The sequence below is a fragment of the Orbicella faveolata genome, unplaced genomic scaffold (assembly GCF_042242905.1).
Source record: "Orbicella faveolata isolate gen_17 unplaced genomic scaffold, um_ofav_v1 contig_13, whole genome shotgun sequence".
NCBI classification, from domain to species: domain Eukaryota; kingdom Metazoa; phylum Cnidaria; class Anthozoa; order Scleractinia; family Merulinidae; genus Orbicella; species Orbicella faveolata.
The window spans coordinates 21,672,805-21,695,025 of NW_028301540.1; the positions used below are offsets into that span (position 1 = coordinate 21,672,805).

A 22,221-nucleotide genomic window follows, 5' to 3' on the forward strand; every position below is an offset into this window, starting at 1 on the left:
CCAAACCGAGAATAACCCGGTGTATAGAAAATCAAGCACCCCGACGGCAAGAGTTGGCAGTTGTAACAGATCCAAGAAACAACTCTTCATGTTGAAACCAGCAAGTGGGAAACCATTTATCACCATGACAACAGAGGTTGCTAAAACACATGCTAGTATTAATTAAGGGCCGGGAGAGGTCTTACCAGCGGAAGACGATCAAGTGGTTGGAAGTGGCCGGAGCCAAGGTGAAGCTTGTAAGGTTTGCAAGGGAAAGCATAGAATTTCGAGGTGTTTAGTCTTTCCGACAAAGAGTTTACGTCGGCGGCGTAATGCACTGTGTTACCGTTGTCTATCTACTTCTCATGTGAGGAAGAGGTGCCCCGAAAAGAACGGTTATATATGGAAAAGGACTTTGCTCACCCCTTAAGTCACCATTCACTGTTACGTGCACCTGGGCTGACAACGCGTGAAGTCATGGAAACTGACAGGAATGTTGATCAGAGTATTCCTGCAAGGACTGACCTGACTGTATACAATGCAACTAAGGAGAATTCGAAGCGAAGTTTTGTGCTGCTGGAAGTAGTACCTCTGTCTGTTGTTGCTGACAATGGAGCCATTGTTACCACTTATGGTCTGCTAGACACAGCTGCCGTTAGTTCCATGATCACGTCACAACTTACAGAAAAACTGAAGCTTCAAGGTACTCCCGAGAAAGTAAGCATCAACACTGTGACTCAGAAGAGTCATGACTGTGAATTAGTCAAAGTTAGCTTCCTGGTCCGCCCAGCTGATCAAGATGGACCCTGTTTCCCAGTCCATCATGCTTTGACAGTAGAGAGTTTCAATGTGTCAGACCGTTACTGCCCAGATAAGCTGGATCTGTCAGATGGTCCCACCTTAAGGAATTGGAGTTTCCGAATGTTCCAGGGGACTTGAACGACGTCTCAGTCCTCATTGGTCAGTATTGCTCCAGTGATTTGGTTAAACGTCGGTTCACAAACTGCTGTTTATTAAAATTCTTTAAAACTCTATAAACACCGTGAGAACTAAAATAAAAGATACAAATAAACTACACATTAGCTTGCGAAAATAACAGGATATAAATACATTTAAAATGCTTCGAAAGTTACAAAAGTGAAAGGAGAGAACTTAAGATCGATTTACAGCAACGGTAAAACGATATTGTATACAACTTGACTTTATCTGAAACCTTAAGACTCAAATTTACAATTCACAAGCGATGAAACTGAACTAAACGACTAAAGATACAAACCGCTTACATAAACAAACTAAAATAGCGTAAAAAATAATTACCTTGGTGCTGCCTTGATCACCAGAACAATGATAAACTTGGAGAAACTTGTTAACTTGCGGTGAATTAACAGATCTTGCGTCAACTGATCTTGCTAACGAAAAAACTACTCTTTTATAACGCTAGTTGGGTGTCGCGGCACTACGCGTAAGCTTTCGCGACACCACAGAACTTACTAGAAAGACCTAGGGAAAAGGGTAGCGTACACGCGAAACAAATACGCATGAAAAAGCCTTAAATAACTGAATACACGTTCAAATAAACTTCCAATGACTTAAAAATAGTACTCTTAAGGCTACAAAGTATAGTAATTGAGCGTAAAACAGCTTAAATTAGAAACCCTTTGAAAACTTGCGCAATGTTGCGCGTGCAAATTTGTTGCAGAGGCGCGCGCCACTTCAAGTGTCGTACATCGCGCGCGCACGACTTAACTGTTGCAGCTACGGTCAGGACGTGCCACAGGCTCACATAGTGCTACATTACTGCTGGGGAGACAATCCTCAGTCTGAGCCGTATGCATCGAAGACCCCATTTGGATGGTGTGTAGCTGAGCCAACAGACAGAAAGGAAGATGAGAGCAAGCCAGTTGCACTTTCTGCTTTTGAATTTGACTGGGCTGAGGATGAGTCAACCATGTAACTCCCGAGCAAGTAGAGAAGTTTTGGGCTTCTCAGTCGTACAGATTTGGAAATGATGGTGACAGTGCCAACAGTAATTTATCCTCACTGCATATCTATTGTTGCGATCACGGTAGACTAAGTTATGGGAGGAATCCGCTCCCGGCCCCGACAATTGCCATGCTCCACCGGCACCGTTTGCTGTCCAAACCGACGCACAAAAACGAGGAAAAACACCACGACACCCCCGAGAATGCTAAACCTGCTTTATTCTACAAACCTGCTTTCCATAACTCAGACCCCCCTACTCCCAACTTAAAACGTACTGTGCAAATACAGAAAAACGCTTAAGCGATTAAACTATTGGTTGGATGTTTGCCGGGTGAGAGACCGCGGCAGCGACAGTGGAAGCTCGGGGCATGACAGACTCCAAAAGGTTAAGAGTACTAGCCGCGTGAGAGACACGCGCATAGTGCCTGGCCATGTTGCTACTTTTCCACCCCAAATACTGGGCGATCTCCTCCGGAGAACAACCCAAGATGCTAAGGGTGTTAGAAAGCCCGACCCTGAAACCATGGGGCGTTTCCCCACTACAAAGTTTCGCCTCGGAGAGATATACACGCAAACGATTATTATCTGCCGAACCAAGAAACGGCCTCTCCCCGTCAAATTTCCCATGGTCGGAAGCTCGGAAAAAATATCCCTCGGACAAGGAGACCCCTAGCGCTTGGCAGGCACGAACATAACAATCCAACCAAAAAACAGGGCAAACATCCGGGTCTCGAAAGGGGACAAGAACAAACTCACGGGGAGATCCCTTGCGAACTGTTTTCGTAAGAGACAATCTAATTAAAAAGCCTTCCCGATCCCTTAACCTGAAAACTTGGTTGCAAGAGAGCCGCCCTAAATCCGATGCTCTGTCCCCAGTGAAAAAATCCACAACAAAGAAGGTGGCATCCCTAACAAGGATATATTTACTAACAAGGGAAAGCGACGCACTTGCCGCTATTTTCACCCTAAAGTGACCGATGAGTGACTTGTACTTCGTGAAGAAAAGAGGGACTGCCTGTTTCGGAGTGACCGCCAAACTCGCTTGCTCTTTCCTGGTGAATTTTAAGTATTCCTTTACCAGCGAGTGCGAAACAGGGTTTGCATGATTGAAACGGCCTAACTTATTATAAATAGCACGCACCCTTCCGATGAGGGAATCCGCGGAACCGGCCGCTAAACGGCGGGGGCATTTACAAACTGTCCTATCATATGTCCTAACGTGAACAACCGCTCTCCCTGTTCTGTCTTTACTAATAAGAAATTTAACGATATCTTCGGAGGTGGTGGAGGGCATGGCCTTCGGGGCGAAAGAGAGGCGAGGAAACTTGACAACTGTCGCTCCAAGGAAGACTTTTGCTTCTGATAGGGTTTGCTACTTGACAAAGATTTAAAGTTCACGAAACGGCTATTGATCGCAGACATGGCCAGACCAGGTTGGACAACCAGAGTAAAAGGGGCTCCAATTGATATACCAACAAGCCTGGCAAAAATTCGCATCATGATCGTTTGGATAGAGACAAGACGTACACCGCCGGGCTGCTTTCCAGGGGCGTGCAACCTGAAGAAAAGAACTGTATGTAGGTAATATGCTCGTCTTAACAAAATTGGTGATGCCATTATTTAACAGACGCAACGAAAAGCCCGAACGTCCCATTGTAGCGGTCTAGGGAACCAGCCTGGAGCCGTAGCAGAAGGATAAAACAAAACCAAATCGTCGCCCTTTCGCCCCAGGAGAAATCGATGAACGCTCGTGGCTTGCAATAACGCCCACCAGTACCGACGGGGCTGGATATCCGGCACGATTATCGTGAAGGGGTGCTGATACTGCTGGTCAATAAAGAAACGGAGGAGCGGACCGATAAGCACAAAGGGGGAAAAAACATAAAGGTTTTCCCTGATAGGCAACTGATGCGCAAACACATTGATGCCGGATGACTCAGGGGTGTCGCACGGCGTGAAATGCAGAACACGATTACCAAGCTGATCACGGCGGCAGTTACTGTCGAGTGATATGAGATCAAAGGTATGTGGTCCAAACATTCTCTGGACACGGGACCACGTTTCCTCAGAAAGGGTACAATCGAGGTCTGAATGTCGACGCGAGGGAGCGTCGGCCGGGTTCCCGGCCCGAAGGAACGTATTGAATGTCGATCAAAAAGTTGAACTCTTGGTTGCATCACAAAATAGCCTTAAGCACGTCATTTATCTTGGAGTTACTTCCACCCTCGCTCTGTCATGACCCCAACAGAGCTCTGCTATCCGTGTGAACATCAACGCGGGAATTCCGAATCCTTGACTTGAAAGCATCTAAAGCACACAACAAGGCCTTCGCCTCCAAAAAATGTATGCTGCCCGATTCTTCTCGCCAGTAATCTCCAGCCTCCATTCTGCCGTTATCCGTCATCAAAACGCCTCCCCACGCTCGTTTAGAAGCGTCTCAATACAAAGTGACAGCGAAATGTCTCTCCGATCTCCATGGCAAACAATCCGTCCAGTCATCTAAAAATCGCCAATATTCCAATTCAGATTGCAGCCGCTTTGGAATTACGTACAAGACCAGCAACGGCTTTGAAGATTTCGCGAAGGTACAGCTTGCAACCAGCTACAGCCAGGTTGAAGGAAACAGCCTTACCGGCAAAACGCTGAAGGGTTTTTAACGTTACCCTCTTAGAAGCTAACATGTTTTCCCTGAGTACCTTAAATTTGACTTTTTTCTCCTCTGGGATCAGGAAAACTTGCCGAATAGAATCACAGGTGAAGCCAAGGAATGTGACAAACGTAGACGGACTGCATTGAGATTTACTCAAATTGACAAAATAGCCAGCCTCCAATAGCAAGAAACAGAGAATATACGCCGCGGCCTCAGCGTTCTGGTGGCTAGAGGCCCAAGGCAGCTTAGACGATTGTACTAAAAGCTGACCAACGTGGCGATCATCTATGTACTGGGAAAGTGGAAAACCGTACGAACGTGCCGCACCAGAGACTGCAAGGCCCAAATTGTGATAGGGAAAAGCACTAGCCTTCCAGCCAAATGGTAGCGTACAAAATGTAAAGTAAAAACCCTGCCACTGCAGGCCGAAAAAGGTACGGGAAGACGGGTGGAGACAAACGTGCTGGTAACCGCTTTTCTCATCGAAGGTCGTCTGGTAATGCCCCGGCAAGACATACTTTGGTAAGTCCGACAAATGGTCCAGTTTAAAAGGAAGATCCTTGATTCACAAATTAAGGTAACGTTCGTCATAGCAAAGGCGAGGTTTTGAGGGCTCAATGGTGAGGGGAAGGAGGTGAGACCCGGCCAAACTCGCCCCAAACCGACAAGACTTCGGCCGACACCCATTGCAAAATGGTAGTGGAAATGAAATCCGAAAATCGGGCGCAAGACTTGGAGTTTTCCAACACGATTGGAGGAGGACGATCTGAATCAAAACTTTGACCATTGAAATCGCCCTTGAAATGGGCCAAAAATTGTTCAACTTTGACCCCTTCGTTAATTATGGCCATAAGGTCGACGTGCTCATTGTCGACATCGGACAACAACTTCTCCCAAACCGCCGGGTGTGCGTGCAACGATCCCGCCTGAAAATCATCCGGATTTCCAAATCGGAGATTACGCAAAACCCCAAGAGCTGGATTCTTCGCCACCATTGATGGGGAAGCCAAGGGGTCAACGAAAGGCTGGGTTCCCTTAAAAATATCACACCAAGAAGTCTCTACTGTCTCGCGGACGGTAACTGCGTCGCCCAACTTTCTCCGAAAAGCAAAGGATGCAACCTAAGGGAACAAGTCAAAAGCGGACAGAGATAAGGAACAGGGAAAACAAACGAGAACCCAAACCTTCGTTGACCCCAGGCTCCGAACCAGGTCCAGAATCGAGGCACAGAGAAAGCTCCCCCAAGGTCAACGAGGACGAATGGGGCAGGGGCACCCTGGGGAACTAAAATATATGAGGACAAAGGCCCAAACAAACTGCAAAAAATGGCCTACAACAAGCCAGCTGACCACACAAATTGAGACAACCGATGATGAAATAAACTTTATTAAAGCAATATCGAAGGCGCCAGCTGACAACACAACTGGAGTACGCCGAAATACAAATGCCAGGGAAAAAATGATAGAAAAACAAACTAGCTACAGAGCAGACACTTGACAAAACAATGATCGCTTACTCAAACGCTGGGCTAACTATTACCGCCTCTGATTCCCCGTGGGGAGCGCGATAAGTGAACTGAGAAGGACGGTGATTGTAAAGACATTCGCGTGCCATGTGGCCCAAGCGATTACAAGTAAAGCAACGAACATTTCCGTAAGGCCTCGGGCGGGTGAAACGAAATCCACGCGACTGAGCTGCCGAGACCCTAGAAGAGGATTTCAGGATGGAGGTGGCCTCCTTCGCTATCTTGGCCCGCACAGGATCCCTCACGAAACCCACAAGAAGCCTCTGCAACGACCTCTTTGTCCAGTTGATCCAACCTTGCCCTAACTTCATCGAGAGCCTCCGCGTACATGTCGGCCTTCTCGTGTGCCTCATTCCTCGCGAGACGAACCAAAGACTGTAGCAGCTCGACCGCTCCATATCGATCAAACATGTTTAACGGGCGGTTTAGGTGCCTGCGGAGAGTTATCAACGCGTCCTCCGTGCTCCTGCGCGCTTTCTCGTCCTCCAAGGCTTTCAACTTCCTCTCAAGAATTTGAATACGATCGACTGGCTGAGAAACAAGAAGGAACACGAGGAATGAAAATCACATCTGCTGTCCGGCTGACCAGAACAGAACAAGAACATAATCAAACCGAAAATAGCCCCGGAAAAGAACGGCTCAAAATCGCCACAATCAACCCCCCATTCCTTATAGAAACGCCTCCTGCGTTCCCACTTCAAATCCTGCGCCTATACACGACTTTCATAAATGGCGGACCGCTCGGATGGATTGGTAACTATAGCATCAAAGCGAGGCTAGAAAGGCCTCGTATAAAAACATGGCGTCACTCAAGCGATAAATTATGGTAATGTTTTCCACATCTTTGGAACACGTATAAAAAACTGGCTTGACTCTCTGTTCTTTGTACAACTCAAACTTACTTTTCTATTGTAAATTCTTGTGTGAGAAGTGGAAAATGCCAACGCATTGCTGCGTACCTAACTGTAAATCGATATTTGCGTTCTTCTTTCCATTCAGTGCAGCCTGCTTGCTCATGAGTGCCACTCTCAATTGCATGAATTTTGTCTTCATCAACTGTTAAATTTGCCAGGAGTGATTTCTCTCCATCAGTCAGTACTCGAGGTACAGCCATATCAGCTTCACTGGAGAGAGGAAATCGTGGATAGTTGGCAATGTTTGTGACAGGAATATTATTTCTGGGAACAGCAGTTAGGTCAGCTTCGGCAGAAAAATTTGACTCAGTGAACGAAGCTTGATAGCTCAAAAATGAACCAACAGGGCTCTTGCCAAACTTTGTGTCCACAACTTGAGCCTTTTTATTATTTAACATTTGAGCAAAACCCATGTTGGCATCAATTTCTGCTAGTTCAGTCTTAAAATGATGTTCGTGGTTCTCAACATACTAAAGCTGCTTGCGAGCTTCATAAAGAGTACACTTCACACCATCACGTGAAGTGCTTGGCTCATCCAGCTTTGTTTTTTTAACATTTACCTCCAGTACAGGCTGGGGTACAATGTTTTCTCCACCACCCTTTTTGTGCCACTTCTGCAGTTGTGATGTGCATGCCACAGAGGGATTCTCATCATGCTCGTCATGCAAATGCTTAGTTGTTTTCGCTTCAAATAAAGTGAATTTGCATACCTTGAGCATGAGCGCCGAAATGTGGTTGCAAAATCCGACTTCGCCAGCAACACAGGTGCAACTTGAATGTAAAACATCACCCTTTATGATGCACAAAGCAAGCTTAAGTTGATGAGGAGGATCATTTTTCCGAAAGCTGCGATAACACTTAGCTTTAAAATAAAAGCGCTGCTGGTCACTCGCTGCCATTATTTCGTGGAGATATTCGTCTTCCAGAAATGTCTTAGCTTTTCTTAAAGTGGTTGGCACAGAATGGTGATCTTTATTACCAATGTTTTTACCAGTTCTTGCAATATGCTCGTTCATTTCTGCTCTGGTGAACACTGGCAATTTCGACAGTGAATTACTCCATCCTTCTGTTGGATAATAGACTGAACTCGGGGTTTTGTCACCTTGCAACTGTGATGCATCCTTGCTTGATTCACTTCGATTTCGTTGCTGTTTTCTCTTCGTATACAGCCCATTTGGATCAGGATCCACAATATTTTTATCTCTTCTTGTTTCAATGTACTGCTCAACTCTAAAAAAGAGGAGAATTATCAGGAACACGTTATGTGAAAGACGGTAGATCGAAGACGGGAAGGTATGTTAACAAAAGAGTGTACCGTAAAGTATAGTAATATTTCTCACCTTTTCACAAGCTCCGCTTTGGTCTTAAGGCCTTTTCCTGGGTCACCTCTGCACCGCAGCCAAAACTTAAGCTCTTCGTTTTTTAATTCGCTTGGTTTCCGTCCAGATAACGAAGCTCCTGGTACGTCATCTTCTGTTAAAACAGCTACATTTGTCGAAGTTGTTGGCATGTCGGCCATGTATGTTCGCGTGTTTCCTCGAGGCCTTTCTAGCCTCGCTCTGATGTTAGTAGTTATCATTCCGTCCGAGCGGTCCGCCATTTATGAAAGTCGTGTATCTTCTGCTGAGCTTCAACGTTAGAACTCCCAAAATTTACACTTTCCTCCTCAACACGATTTCTCGCCCCACACTAACCTTCTTCGAACACTGTCAATTCCTTTAAAATCCTTATTTCCCTGTCAAAGCCCCTCATCCATTTCCCATTCTATTCCATTCCGATCCTTATCACTTTCCACTTCACCAATTTCTACTTGTCATCAATTTACTCTTTCTTCAATTTCTTCGCTTTCCCTTTATTTCCTCTCCGTCTTCCTGGGTTCTTATCATATTCTTTGCTCTCCTCATCCCTTTCTTTCCTCCTTCTTCGTTTTATTATTTTTTTTCGTTCTAGTGCTATCTGAAAGGCGCTTCTCTCCCTTTTCCTTACTTTCGATTCCTTTCTCTTTTCCCTTAACGCCATCCAAAAAAGCTTTCAAGGCGTTTCTACTTCTCCAGTCTTCTTTTTTCTCTTTCTCTCTCTCTTTTTCCTTTTTTTTTCTTTGCCATCTAAAAGCGCCAGGAACATATCCATGTCCTAAAAACGCTTCTGCTTCTCTCTTTCCTTCCATCTTTTACCTTTTTTTTTTTTTTTTTTTTTTTTTTGCGCCGTCCAAAAAGCGCTGAGAACATACACACGCCCAAAAGCGCAAAAGAACAAAGGGGCATACCGAAACCGAGAACAACGCAACCATGACAACGTGCTAATGAAATGGGCGGAGGTGGCAAAAAAGCGCCGAGAACATACACAGGCCCAAAAGGACGTGCGAACAATCGCGGAGGGAAAACAAACAAGGAAAAAACAATATACGCATAACGAGAAAACGAACCTAAACGGAGCACCGCGATAACGAGGGAGAAAAAACTCCCCGCAGACCAAAATTAAAACACGACATAAAACTGCACAAAGAAAATAACAAGGTAGAAAATAAAACAAAAGAGCGAAAGGAAAGCCCACGCGAAACGGCGAACGACCAAGATGCAAACGAACGCCATCCTACCAAACTAGCCTAAACGGGGCAATGAAACGCAGAGGAACGAAACCAACGCAAACAAATGAAGATAATGCAACCAAGTGGTGGAGAACGCTGGCAAAGAACGCGAAACACGGAACGCAAAACACAAGAAATAAGTGAAGCAATTACCTCATTTTCTACCACCGGTTCGGCGGCTTCGACGGGCGGAACAGCCGGTTCTGCAGCGACTGGGTCGTCTGCCGGCTCAGGGCCAGGCCCCGGGAGAGGGGGCAAAACAGGTTCAGCCATAACTGAAGAAAACCCACGAGCAAAGAACAGAAGGCTGGTGGCGGTGACCACAAAGAAAAGAGCAAAGCGTCTACCCACGGCAATCTCGTCAAACTGCGAGATCTCGCACTGCGCGGCCGGATTTTATGTTCGAAAGGCCGCAAAGGATCATACTAGACGCCACTAACCTAGACCCTCGGGATTACCGGAATGTAGCGTGTTATCGCGATACGCTAATTATATATGCAGTGAGAATATTAATTGAATTTGTCTGCCCACTAGGTTTTCAAAACTAACGACCGCTTAAAGTTCAGGAAATTTTGAAAATATTCCAGTGAGTAACTAACATACTCGCCTTCGTAAAGTGTTCTAATAAATTCACGTAAATCTCCTACCTAGCTTCAAGATTAAAGTTTTGGTCCTTTGTAGCGATCCTAGAAACCTACATAGCATTAAAACTGCCAGCTTCTTCTTCCGCCTGTACGTTTGGGGTGGAGATGGTTCGCTAAAACTTGTACCACATGTGCGCTGTAAAAAGGTACATTTATACGTTTCTCGTCTGTATCGAGCGTGTGTTCGCCTAAAATGGGCCGCAAAGCGAACAATAGCTTTCTTCTTTCATTTTGTGCCTTTCTGTCATCGGGCTTTACATGAATTAGCGGTGGAAGTGAATTGAGGGACGGATCATTAGAAAAGTAATGGGGGTGGGGGAAAAAATTATGTAAGGGAGATGACGAGCTTTGCCCACGAAAAAAATCTATGCAAATTATGTTAATAATAAGCCATGGGTGTATTGAATCCACCCATGGCTTATTATTAATTGTAACTGAAGATCGAAGTTCGCAAGTTTTGTGCGATCGAGGTGTTATTTGTCACATTTGCGGTAACACATAATGACACTAATTTAGTTACAAAGCCCATCCAGCGGCATTATTTTTCTCATGCGGTCCGCAGCTTTGTATATTGTCACGTTTCATGAACTGGTGGTAATATTTACGAAATGTCCTGAAATCTCAAGTTAACATTTAAGACTGAGGTAAGATTCCAAACTTTCGTGATTGCGGAACAAATACCGCTAACAGACCAGCTTCCCTATGGAGAAAGAAAAAAAGAGGCAGATATTATGTTAAGTACGAAGATGATTCCTTTCTCAAAATATAGAAACAACTCAAAATACGGACCTCTCAAAGAAGGCAAGAAATGCTAGGGTGCAAGCAGGTAAAATAAATAAAGCAGAAAAGGTTAGCATTATTATTCTGCTCGACAGATAATAACAGTTCAATCAAGAACTGACTACCCAAGTAAGATGGAATTAGCTAAAGCGCGAGGTTAATATTCTGCCCGACAGATAACAACAGCTCAATAAGCTAGAACTGACTACCCAAGTAAGACAGAATAAGCTAGCGCGCGAGGTTAATATTCTGCTCGACAGATAACAACAGCTCAGTAAGAACTGACTACCCAAGTAAGACAGAATAAGCTGGCGCGCGAGGTTAATATTCTGCTCGACAGATAACAACAGCTCAATAAGAACTGACTACCCAAGCAAGACAGAATGAACTAGCGCGGCAGGTTAATATTCTGCTCGACAGATAACAACAGCTCAATAAAGAACTGACTAACCAAGCAAGACAGAACAAGTTAAGCCGAGTTAAGCATGTATTTAGCGCAAAGTGAATCAGATAATTCGCTTCATTGCGACATATGACAACCGTTCTTTACAGAACTCTCTTCTCTGGTTTAGGCTAGATACGTACACAAATATGAAAGCTCTCTGATCTGATATCAGCATATTTAATAATTTCAGTGCAACTTACCACTACAGTCTTTTCCTTGTTCCATGACATTGTGGATCGGAGGACTGATGGCAATGCCGTGCGGAAATTTCCCGCCAAAAATAATTTAGTCCGACATGAACAATGATCATCGAGACACAAAAACACCAAATGCATGCCTCGTTGTCTTAACCCAAGAAAACGTCATTTATTCCAAGACCTGGCTTTAAGGATTCGCACTCGTCTATACTGGCTATATAACTAGAAAAATATTGCAAGGTAAATCGCGATATCTTGACATCATGCTAACATAAGAATGTGGCTCAAACAAAAACAGAATATACTCGAAGTCATGTTCATCAATCGAAAGTGCCGTGCGCCATGTATCCCTATTTCGCTATGCCAAAATTAAGACTAATGATCTAGTAATTACTGATTTCAATCTTGTTCGGCATTCATACATATGTTACCACAGTAAATTTCTACAAGCGGCTTTCGCCATAATTGTCATAATTATTTTGGTACAAACCGGCTTCCCTTGACGCGACGGTGTTGGCAATGTTTCCACACAGAAAAATGTCATAAAATTATACCTATCTCTTTTAAGCCCCACAGTGAGCTATTCTGGTGGTTTAGCGAGGAAAGTACCGTATCAAAGATGCGACAAACGCATCACTGGCTTCCAGCATGTGTGCAAAGGCAAAACTGCGTGACAAATAAAAGCATGTATCGGGTCCTGTTTCATGTTACATTTCCTGGCATGCGATGATAAGTCGTGTACAAGATTAAAAGACCTCCTGGACAGAATGTTTTTAGAGGGTAAAGCTCCTCATGGGGACTGATAAAAAGAAGAAGTGAAGAAAACAAAATTCCTGCAGAGTGAATTGCACTCTCGGGCTTACAAACTGAACCCGATTTGCAAATGATTATACAACATATATGTTGAAATCCCATCTGGAACTCGGAAATTTTTTTTTCCGAGTCGATGTGATTTCTACATTTAATACTCACTTTGGAGGGTGGTTGGTTGCATCTTTAACATATTTGTAATTTTCAAAATTTAGTGCCGCGTACAGAATAGAGAAAATGTTTCTGTGACTTTACATTTAAACCTTTTGGCTTCCACCGAGACAAACTAGATCACGAGCTTGATGTTTTTGAAGCTCTCGTGAATGGGATCATTTTCATCGACACATATAAGGACCGAAACTTGCACCTCATTGAGCCGTTATTGATGTTTCTGAGACTACAAAGGGGAGTAAAATAGGCCGGATCGAATGGGGAACATTCCGCATTTGTTCTTGAATTTTCCAAGCAGACCTCTGACTCTTTGCCGGATGAAAGTTCAATTGTTGTAAAAACGTTTGTCGTTGATTTAGGATACGTTGAAGAGGATTCTCAACCGCAGTCATTTCTTTTATCAGCCTAGTTATCGATTATCTCTTCTCTCTAAGCCGTCTACACGTCAAATTCGCTACATTATTACAAATCAACTGAGCCATTCCGGTAACACATTCAGGTGGCTTTCATGTCACACAGACGTGTTTTATTTACCTCAAAATCAAATCTCTTTTCTCTATCCCTTAATATCAACGCGCGTTACATCGACGAATTAGCTCTTTTTCTCGGTCTTTTCAGATCCAGTTTTGAAGAGGCTACATTTCGCCTAAGAAGATTGCCTGAAAATCACCTCATATGCTACAGTCAATGTCAAAATTGAAGTTGAACACCACCAGATTGGGCATCAAATAATTACGTACGTTGACTGTTCCGAAAGTTACGGCTACTGAGGGTGGCAAACCTATGAAATAAGCCACAGAGTTAGCAAGCACTCGGGAGCTAGTACTACCATCAAAGATAGTTGCGACCTCAAACTTAAGGACGGTGCCTACTAAATACAAAGGTTTTTGCGCCAGGTTAGGAGCACGTGGAAAAAGTAGATCTTTGCAAGGGCTATTGGGATCCACGAAGAAAAATGGGGGTAGCCACGCATTTTTCCGAGATAATTAGCCTTGAATCTCAACAAAAATGCTGACGTCAGCATTTTTTCTGAAAACAGAAGGAGACGGTATTTCTTCACAGCTTTCTTTAGAATTCGCCTTTACATACAGAAAAGCAACACATTTATAAAGATCAAAAAAATACATGGTAAATGGTAACACAAAAACCATTTTTGGTATGTTTTTAATAATAAAATCGTTGCAACAGCACTTTTAGCGTCTCTGACAGCCTTGCTCTGTTTCAGCTAAAATACAGTCTAAATATCTTTTGCTCACAACTAGAAACTAATCACGTGCTGAATAGGCTTACCACTTCCATTTTATAACATCAAATATAGAGGTAACCACGCGTTTTTTAAAGTTATTGATCATTTTTGAAACTTTTTATGGTGCCCGTTACATTTTTTCCTGTCACCTCCCCAGTAAGTAAAACATTTGCTTATCTCGCGCTTGTTTTTCACGCGCACTACGCCATCTGCAGGCAAATGTTTACAGTTGGATTTCAGTATAATTTTCGACAGATAATAGCTAGTTTTTCAGCTGGAAGGCGTTAACAGTTAGTGGTAAGCGATATGCTGCTGTTATGGTGTTCCTGATTAAGTACAGATTCATTAAACTTGATTTGGTTCAGTAGGAAAATTTTGCTTTCAATTTAGTCGTGCACTTGGTAGCGTAGTTGATTGCGTCACGTCAACCCAGCGCGCGCGTGGCGCTTAAACCATGCCTTGTGTGACGCGCAGAATGTGTGCGCACTAACAAAAGTAGGCACCGTCCTTAACTCCGTTACGAAACACAAGTGAAGGTAACCCGGGACGAAACAGATACAGAAAGCTGATGCAAACTAAATTTGATTTTTGTTTAAGATGATCCTAATTTTCATTCATATCGCAGAGTCATCGTAATACTTCGGTGTAACATAAACTCATTCCAAAAAGAGTTATTCCTTTCCGCTTCCCTCCATATGTATTGAGAACATTTTCACTCTACTAAGATGAATCAGCGCACATGTGGTGCAAGTTTTAGCGAATCATCTCCACCCCTCCTCCCCCACCCCCCCCCCCCCCTCGAAGTATGCGATATGTTCAATGGGAACTTTACAGATCTGTCGTAAATAGTTTCAGCATATGCGCCATACGGTGATGGCTGAAGGAAGCACTGAACATAGATCTCCAAGTCAAGTTGGGTTTATTGAGACTTGTATTGAATTCTCACGCGCTGCGAGAAATATCTAATAGAAAACCATACCAAAAGGTAAAGTCTTTACCAGAATGTGTCTTGTTTTTTATACCAATTTCAAATGTGAGCTAATTTTCCACTCAGAGACAACCATTTCTGAGACAGGAAAAGATAAGTTTGGAAAACTGCCATTGAAAAAGCTGAAACGATGCTCAAATCGGAAGTAAGATAGTACATCCTTGATATCAAGTTGAATACGAGGAAATTTTCGACTGCAAGTTCCCAAAGAAATGAAAATGCATCGTCATTTTAGCATTTAGCAGGCTTTTTAAAACGCAACTTTAGGGGGGAAGGGTTCGCTAAACCTTGCACCACATGTGCGCTGATTCATTTTAGTACAGTGAAAATGTTTTCGATATATATGGAGAGAGGCACAAAGGAATAACTCTCTTTGGAATGAATTTATGTTACTCCGGCGTGTTCCAATGACTATACGTAACATAAGGATCAAACAAAAATTAAATTTTTGAAAAGCATTTGTAATGCTGTTTCCGTTGTTCCTCGTAAGGGAGTCAGTGACGAAAAAATCTTTCCCGAACTCTTGAGTACAGCCCGAGGGCCGTAGGTCGAGGGCAAAGAATTTTTAAATTTTCATAACATACAGAGTTTTAAAGTGCCACTATGATCAAATTCTCGATACCCATTTTTTTACATTCTCGTACACAATAATTTTCCTTGTTCCAAGTCTTGGTTGAGAATTGGAGAAAATGACGTCATTTTCTCAAAAATACCACACGGGTTGAAATTATAATAACAATTAGTACATCAGTTCGCATAAAGAATAACAAAAACTTTGGCTTCTATATTCGCGCAATTTTCTACATTAATTGTTATCATAATTTCAACCCGTGCGGTATTTTTGAATGAGAAAATGACATCATTTTCTCAAATTCTCAACCAAGACTTGGAACAAAATTAATGGCGGCCCTAAATTCTCGGAAATAAAGGTCCAAAATCCGCGAGATCTAATGTGCGTAATGGATTGAAACTTGGCAAGATATCTAGGAAAGACCTATTGTGTACGACAATGTAAAAAAATGGATATCGAGAATTTCATCATAGTGGCACTTTAAGACGGAAGCAATGCTGACTTCCCGCTGGCAAATGATTATGCAACAAATGTGATTTTCAAGATTTAGTGCTGCGTACAGAATAGACGAAAAGTTTCTATGACTTTGCATTTACACATTTTGGCTTCTAGCGTGACAAACTAAATCACGAGCTTGAAGTTTTCGAAGCTCTTGTGAGCGGGATCATTTTCATCAAGACATGAAGGAAGGACCGAAGCAGCTTGCATCTTAAACTGAGACGTAATTAATTTTCCTGAGACAACAAAGGGGCAAAACATAGGCCGGATCGAATGGGGAACAGTCTGCATTTCTTCCAGAATTATCAAAGTATACCTCTGACACTGCATGGAAGACATAAGAAATTTAAAGACTTTTTGCAGGATAAGTGAAGGGACAGATTAAGGCCCAATTGCTGTAAAAACGTCTGTCGTTGATTTATGATAAGGTGGATGGGATTCTCAACTGCGGTAATTTGTTTCTGCTCAATTAAATCTGTTACGAGAAGCGGCAATAGAAGTAAAAGATAGAAAAAGCTGATTCGAGCTACATTCGATTTTTGTTCTTGCAGAGTAATTATAATACTCTGGTGTTACATCAGTTCATTCCAAAAAGAGTTATTCCTTTCTGCTTCCCTCCATGTACACTGAGAACATTTTACTTTACTGACATGAATCGACGCACATGTGATAAGAGCGAACCCGCCCCCCTCCCCCTCTCCCCTCAAAAGTTGCGATATAAAAAGCCTGCTAAATGCTTAAGTCGGTGACGATCCAAGTTTATTACTTTGGGAACTTAGAGATCTGGCATAAATAGTTTCAGCATATGCGCAATACTGTGATGGCTAAAGGAAGCACTAAACTGATAGAACTCCAAGTTAAGTTGGATGTACTGAGACGTGACATTGAATTCTCACGCGCTGCAAGAAATATCGAACAGAAAACCGCACCAAGTCTTTACCTGAATTTGTGTACGTGTTTTTAAGTTTTAAATATAAGCGAATTTTGCTGTCAGAAACAACCATTTCTGGGACTGGAAAGGATGAGTCCGGAAGACTGCCACTGAAAAATAAGAAGTGTTAACACTAATACGAGGTCAATGTCACAGTAGACGAGATGAAACGATAGAATCAGGTGGAAAATACTAATACATCCTTAATATCAAGTTGAATATGAGGAAACATTCGGCTGCCGTCAAATAGTATAAAAAAGGTTCGTCGTTGGATTTGCAGCCATTCTCAATCGAGAAAGGTACAAGTCCTCTGCTAAAAGAAGAACGAAGAACTGTCGCCATTTTGTTACAAGAGTAAAGAAATGGTAAGTTTTTGTGAGAAAATTAATAGTTGGCTTTAGCGTGGAGAAAGCGTATAGCAGTATGTAGTGCATGCATCAAATTGTTTCATTTACCTTCGAGTGAATTCTATCACCTCCATTGTCTAACCAAGAGAAATGTGAAGTAAACTCCATACCGGCCTTGGTTAGTTATTCGTGCCTTGTTATCCTCTGCAGTTAAAAGCTTGACCATACCCATAAAATGTATGTTTTGTGTGCAGTCTATAAGGATACGAAAGTCGTTGTTGGCTTGCTTTTTAGCGACCTCCGCTGGAAAAAATATCTGATACATTTTCTCTTTCCTTTCACCAGGAGTTCAATGTCTTCCTTCTGTGTTTTGCCGTCTTTGTTGCTGCCTCATCTGCGGCGACTGTCTGTAAATGTGAAGACAAAGAGGTACATAAGAGTGATTGTTACACATTAACTTAAAGTTTGTACAGCGTTATTATGTATCGTAGAAGCGATATAAAGTTTACGATCGTCTTACCCTCACGAGTAACAGCTTTCAAAAGAGAAAGGATTTCGAAACAACCTTCCAACAGCTATTAAGTTGCCGCGAAATATGATGTGGGAAACGGAGAAGTTAATCATTCGGCAATTAATCTTTGTGATGCTGAGCAGTAAATGCCGGCAACTGATGTCTTGCATGCACCAAATATATAACTTACGCCGAAGTGTTCTTCCTAAATATTAAAAGAGCAAAGAGTTACTCTGATATGTAATTATTTTTCATATTATGCAGGATCCCGTTAGTAAACCAGTGTCAAAATACACATTGAAGATGAACAAAGACGGCAAGGATTATGAGGAACAGGTTGAAGTTGACACTGAGAAAGAAACAGAGACTTTTCACGTGCCAAAGACTTCACCCGATGACGAAGCGGGAGATATCGTCTACGACTTTAAGAAGGTTATAACATGATTGAACTGTTCATGTATTATACTACATATACTACAGGTTATTCTAATGTCTGTTGACCAAGGACTTTCTTATGCTATAAGTTTCACCTCTCTTGGTGTCTCTGTGGGTGTAAATCAGAATCTACCGGAAATCGTGGATACTAACATTGATAAAACCAAGAAATCAATAGTCTATATAGACTTAAACAAACCAGTTTTGAGTTAAGATTAATTATTTAAGAAAACTGCCTTCCTTATGTCAACTTAAACCCTAAGCCCTCTTCACTACTGATTAGCCACTTTAATTCAAAAGCTGTCGTAATTTTTAGCAAATCACGTATGACCTTGTTTTGCAGAATATGACCATGGTCCATTTGCCAGCGACCAATTCCTGCTTTTTGAGCGATTCAACCGATGATGTTCCTAAGCCAGCCGCCTTAGTGAAACTGCTGGTAACTTCAAGTTTGTATTGCTTACTCTACAGTAACGAACCGTGATAGCATTCGAAATGAAACAAATAAATTTCCCGCACTCCCTGAGTATAGTCTCTTCCTTTATAGCTAAGGCAAGCTGACTAACAGAGTCTCAATGGGGTGGTGACTTACGACGAACGGTTAATATTTTGTTTTTTGTACGGCTTGTTTCAAAATGTTAAAAAATAATTTTCATTGTATAAAAAAAGTTAAAAAATTATTTTGATTACTGACAAACATATTAAAGCTCTTAGGACCATTTCGCGAAGAAAAAGGTTATTATCATACGAATTACTGCCGAATATTGAAGGAGCTCAGTCACGTGATTTTGAGTCATTTTGGCCACGTGCAGGATTACCATTAAAATGAAGGAAACCTGAAAATGATAGTTTGCTAAGTTCTGTCAAAGTTAACATTGTTATGGCTAACGGTTGTAATTTTCAAATATTTACACTTGAATGCTAAATTTTTGAACAGTTTTAAGGTTAACGGTTAATCCCATTGCCGATGACCAGGACAAAAGAAATGAACTATACAGAAGATATTGGTTAAGTGACAAAATGAACTTTTTCTTGAAATATAACAGGACGGTTTGAGACCTCTTCGGAACTATTCTTTCATGAATAGTACCGAGGATAATAGTACCGAAGATAAATGTAAAAACAGAGAGCATTCGCCTTCATCGCTAAAATATATTTTCTTTTATGTCACTTTCTGACTAGGGAGGCAAAGGCGGTCAGGTTGAGATACCAAGAGAGCAGATTGAACTGAAGTTGAAGGTTGTCGGAACTCTTGAAGACCGTTCTGAACTGAGTGATGAAATGGCGGATCTGTGCGAGAAAATTCCTATTTACGTCGTGGTAGAGGGGGAGGTGGATTCAACTACCGCTGTAAAACCCACGAAAACAGAGCCCGCGAAACGTAAGTGAAAACAATTGAGAGATTGACTGTAACAACACATTATTTATGATTAATTATCGATTTGTATCACTTAGTGTGCGATCTAGTTTTTCAGCGCGTGAGATTGATATGAGATAAATTGAATCTTTTTATCCACTCATTTATCTTCTTATTTTGATCAGTATCATGATAATTTGCATCATTTGCGATTCAGAGAGGTAGTGCGCATGAAGTACAGTCTTGAACAGTTGATGTTTACTAGCGCCTAAAATTACTATTCTAAAAGAGTTCTAAGTTGTAAAGGTTTAGGTTTTGTTTCTTTTCTGTTTAGGGTCCAAACGTAACCTCGTGAGGCGTTTTGTCTGTCGCTTGGTGTGTCGCCCTGTATGCGTAAGGATTTGTGCTGGTTGGTTCTGCCGTAAAGTTTGCTCCAATGTGTGCAGTACTCTCTGTGCATGGGCCTTGGTCGCCCTTGGATAAAGCTCGCTTTCCCTGCTTTTGCCGAGAAATTTATGTCACGTTTCCGCTAATACATAAATTCTTCGCTTCGCAGAGCAATCAGTTATAGCATTTTGTTTAATTTGACTGTTGTTCACCGCGTAAATCTCTGGTTAACACTGTAGTACTGTATGATTTAATTAAGTAAGCCAGGCAAATAAAGCCATTTAGTTCACCATAGTCTTAACTTGTCTCTATATTATTACTAACGCGCGTTAGAGTTCTCAAGAATTGCTTTAACCCAATAGTACGGTGCGCGAAATTATTGCATGGAAGACAGTCGCAAATTAAAGAGAATTGAACAGTCGCAAATTCAAGAGAATTCAACAGTTGCGATTCCAAGGGAAAGTTCATTCATACCAACAATTCGTTCATTCGTCTTTCAGAATTGCCTTTAGTCCAAAATGTCAAAAAATTGCCAGTAGAAGATTGTCCCGGTGACGCAAGGAAAAACGGCCCTGACGATTTCTAGAACTGAAGAAAAAAGACCAGCTAGGACACGTGTTCAGTTACAATTATTGTTGTTTCCAATAAACTGCCACCATTATTAGGGTCCAAGTTTCTTCCTCTTTTTACCTCATTCGTCTCACTGAATATTACACTACCCTCGAGAGGTTCAAAAACATGAAGTATATTATTCATTTTGTTACGCCAATGACGGAAATGTTTGATAAGTAATGGTAATAGGGCTGAGTGGGTTCCAATTCATAATAGTAATTGAACCAAGTGGAGTGCAATTTGGTCTGAAATCATACGCGCGCTTTCAAAATCGAACGAGCGCCCATTTGAAATCACAAGTATGATTTCAGACCAAATTGCGCGACACGAAGTTCAATTGCCACTTTATTAGATCCGTTTTGAAATCCCATAATGTTATCCCCTTAAATTTTAGAGTTTGGTGTATTGTTCCAGTAGCCGGTTTGTTAAACATAGCGCAACCGAAAATGCCTATACATCTCATTTAGTATGCAAAACGATGTCACGTGACGAAAACTCATTCTGAAGTCACAGAAGTCAGAACGAAAACAGTCTACTTCATGCATAAAAGTTCAATTCTCGTCGCCTGAATCAATGATGGAAGGCCTTGCTTTCTTTTGTGGTTGAGGCTGAAACTTCTAGTTGTCTTTGGAGAAGGAATTTGAAGGTGCAGCTAGTACAATTCTGCGATGGATTTCTTTTGAGTTGTGAAACTCCCTCCTCTGCATTATTTTAAGGGATTCCAGCTCGTTATCATCTCCGTTTCTTTTTGTGACACAGACCTGTTTTGCCTGCCTTCGGTACAATAACATCATTCGTAACTCGTTCCACAAAATTGCTTAGTCGTCTGCTCCTCTGTCGCGTTTCGAGGGTTGTCGTGATTCTCATTTCCAGTTTCCTCGGTCTGCGCTTGGATGCCTGGAATAATGACCCCCATTTGGCACAAACTAAGTCGACGAAAGAAAAAAGACCGGCTTGCAGTTTTAGACTCGAGTGCCGGCGCGAGTCCCAGCTGGAGTCCTTATTCAAGTCCTAACTCGAGTCCTGGCTCGAGTCCAAGCTGGAGTCCTGGCTCGAGTCCAGGCTCGAGTCCTGGCTCGAGTCGTGGCCCGAGTCCTAGCTCGAGTCCTGGCTCGAGTCTTAGCTCGAGTCCTGACTCGAGTCCAGGCTCGAGTCCTGGCTCGACCGAGTATCGTAAAGCGGGTTACTGGGGAAGTGAGCAAAGCGATATGAAATTAACACAACACCAACAAAACATAACATGAGATATGCGTTTCTTGTGGACTGAGTATCTGTTCTACGCTCTACAAGCGTGCTACGAATTTAAAACGATCTAAAACGCACACAGCGATGCTTAAGCTTTCGTGTCTATGGGAAGGTATAGCGGGAGGAAAATGTTCCATTCTACAAACATTAACCTTGTTCGAAAACTCTCCTGATCTTCCCTCCGGCAAGCGAGTTTCGGGAAAGGTCACAACAGCAGAAGGATATGCGATTAACGTAACATCAAAAGAGATGACAAACTGCAATGCTCCGTTCTGAAAGCGTTTGTTCCATGCAGATTAACACGAGTATGGAAGCATACATTCAAGTAAGCTTCTTATTCTAAAACGCTCTCAGCGATGTTTTAGCCTACGCCTGTCTTTGGGAAGATAAAGCGGGGGGGAAATATTC

At 42.4% G+C, this 22,221-nt stretch overlaps 1 protein-coding gene and 1 pseudogene across 2 annotated transcripts; one reads left to right on the top strand and one right to left on the bottom strand.

The window, feature by feature from the left end:
* Window positions 1-6,620: 6,620 nt before the first annotated feature.
* LOC149115580 (uncharacterized) lies at window positions 6,621-10,103 on the bottom strand. The gene is made up of 2 exons (XM_089285075.1): window positions 8,392-10,103; window positions 6,621-8,281 (listed from the first exon to the last, which is right to left on the bottom strand). The coding sequence occupies exons 1-2, from the start codon at window positions 8,649-8,651 to the stop codon at window positions 7,522-7,524; spliced, it is 1,020 nt and encodes a 339-aa protein (XP_089141201.1). The 5' UTR covers window positions 8,652-10,103; the 3' UTR covers window positions 6,621-7,521.
* Window positions 9,712-20,250, top strand: LOC110051194 (uncharacterized; annotated as a pseudogene). Its single transcript, XR_016206189.1, has 7 exons — window positions 9,712-10,038; window positions 17,170-17,284; window positions 17,612-17,695; window positions 18,042-18,209; window positions 18,556-18,651; window positions 19,395-19,593; window positions 19,904-20,250. The product of XR_016206189.1 is annotated as an uncharacterized LOC110051194 (transcript).
* Window positions 20,251-22,221: the final 1,971 nt, after the last annotated feature.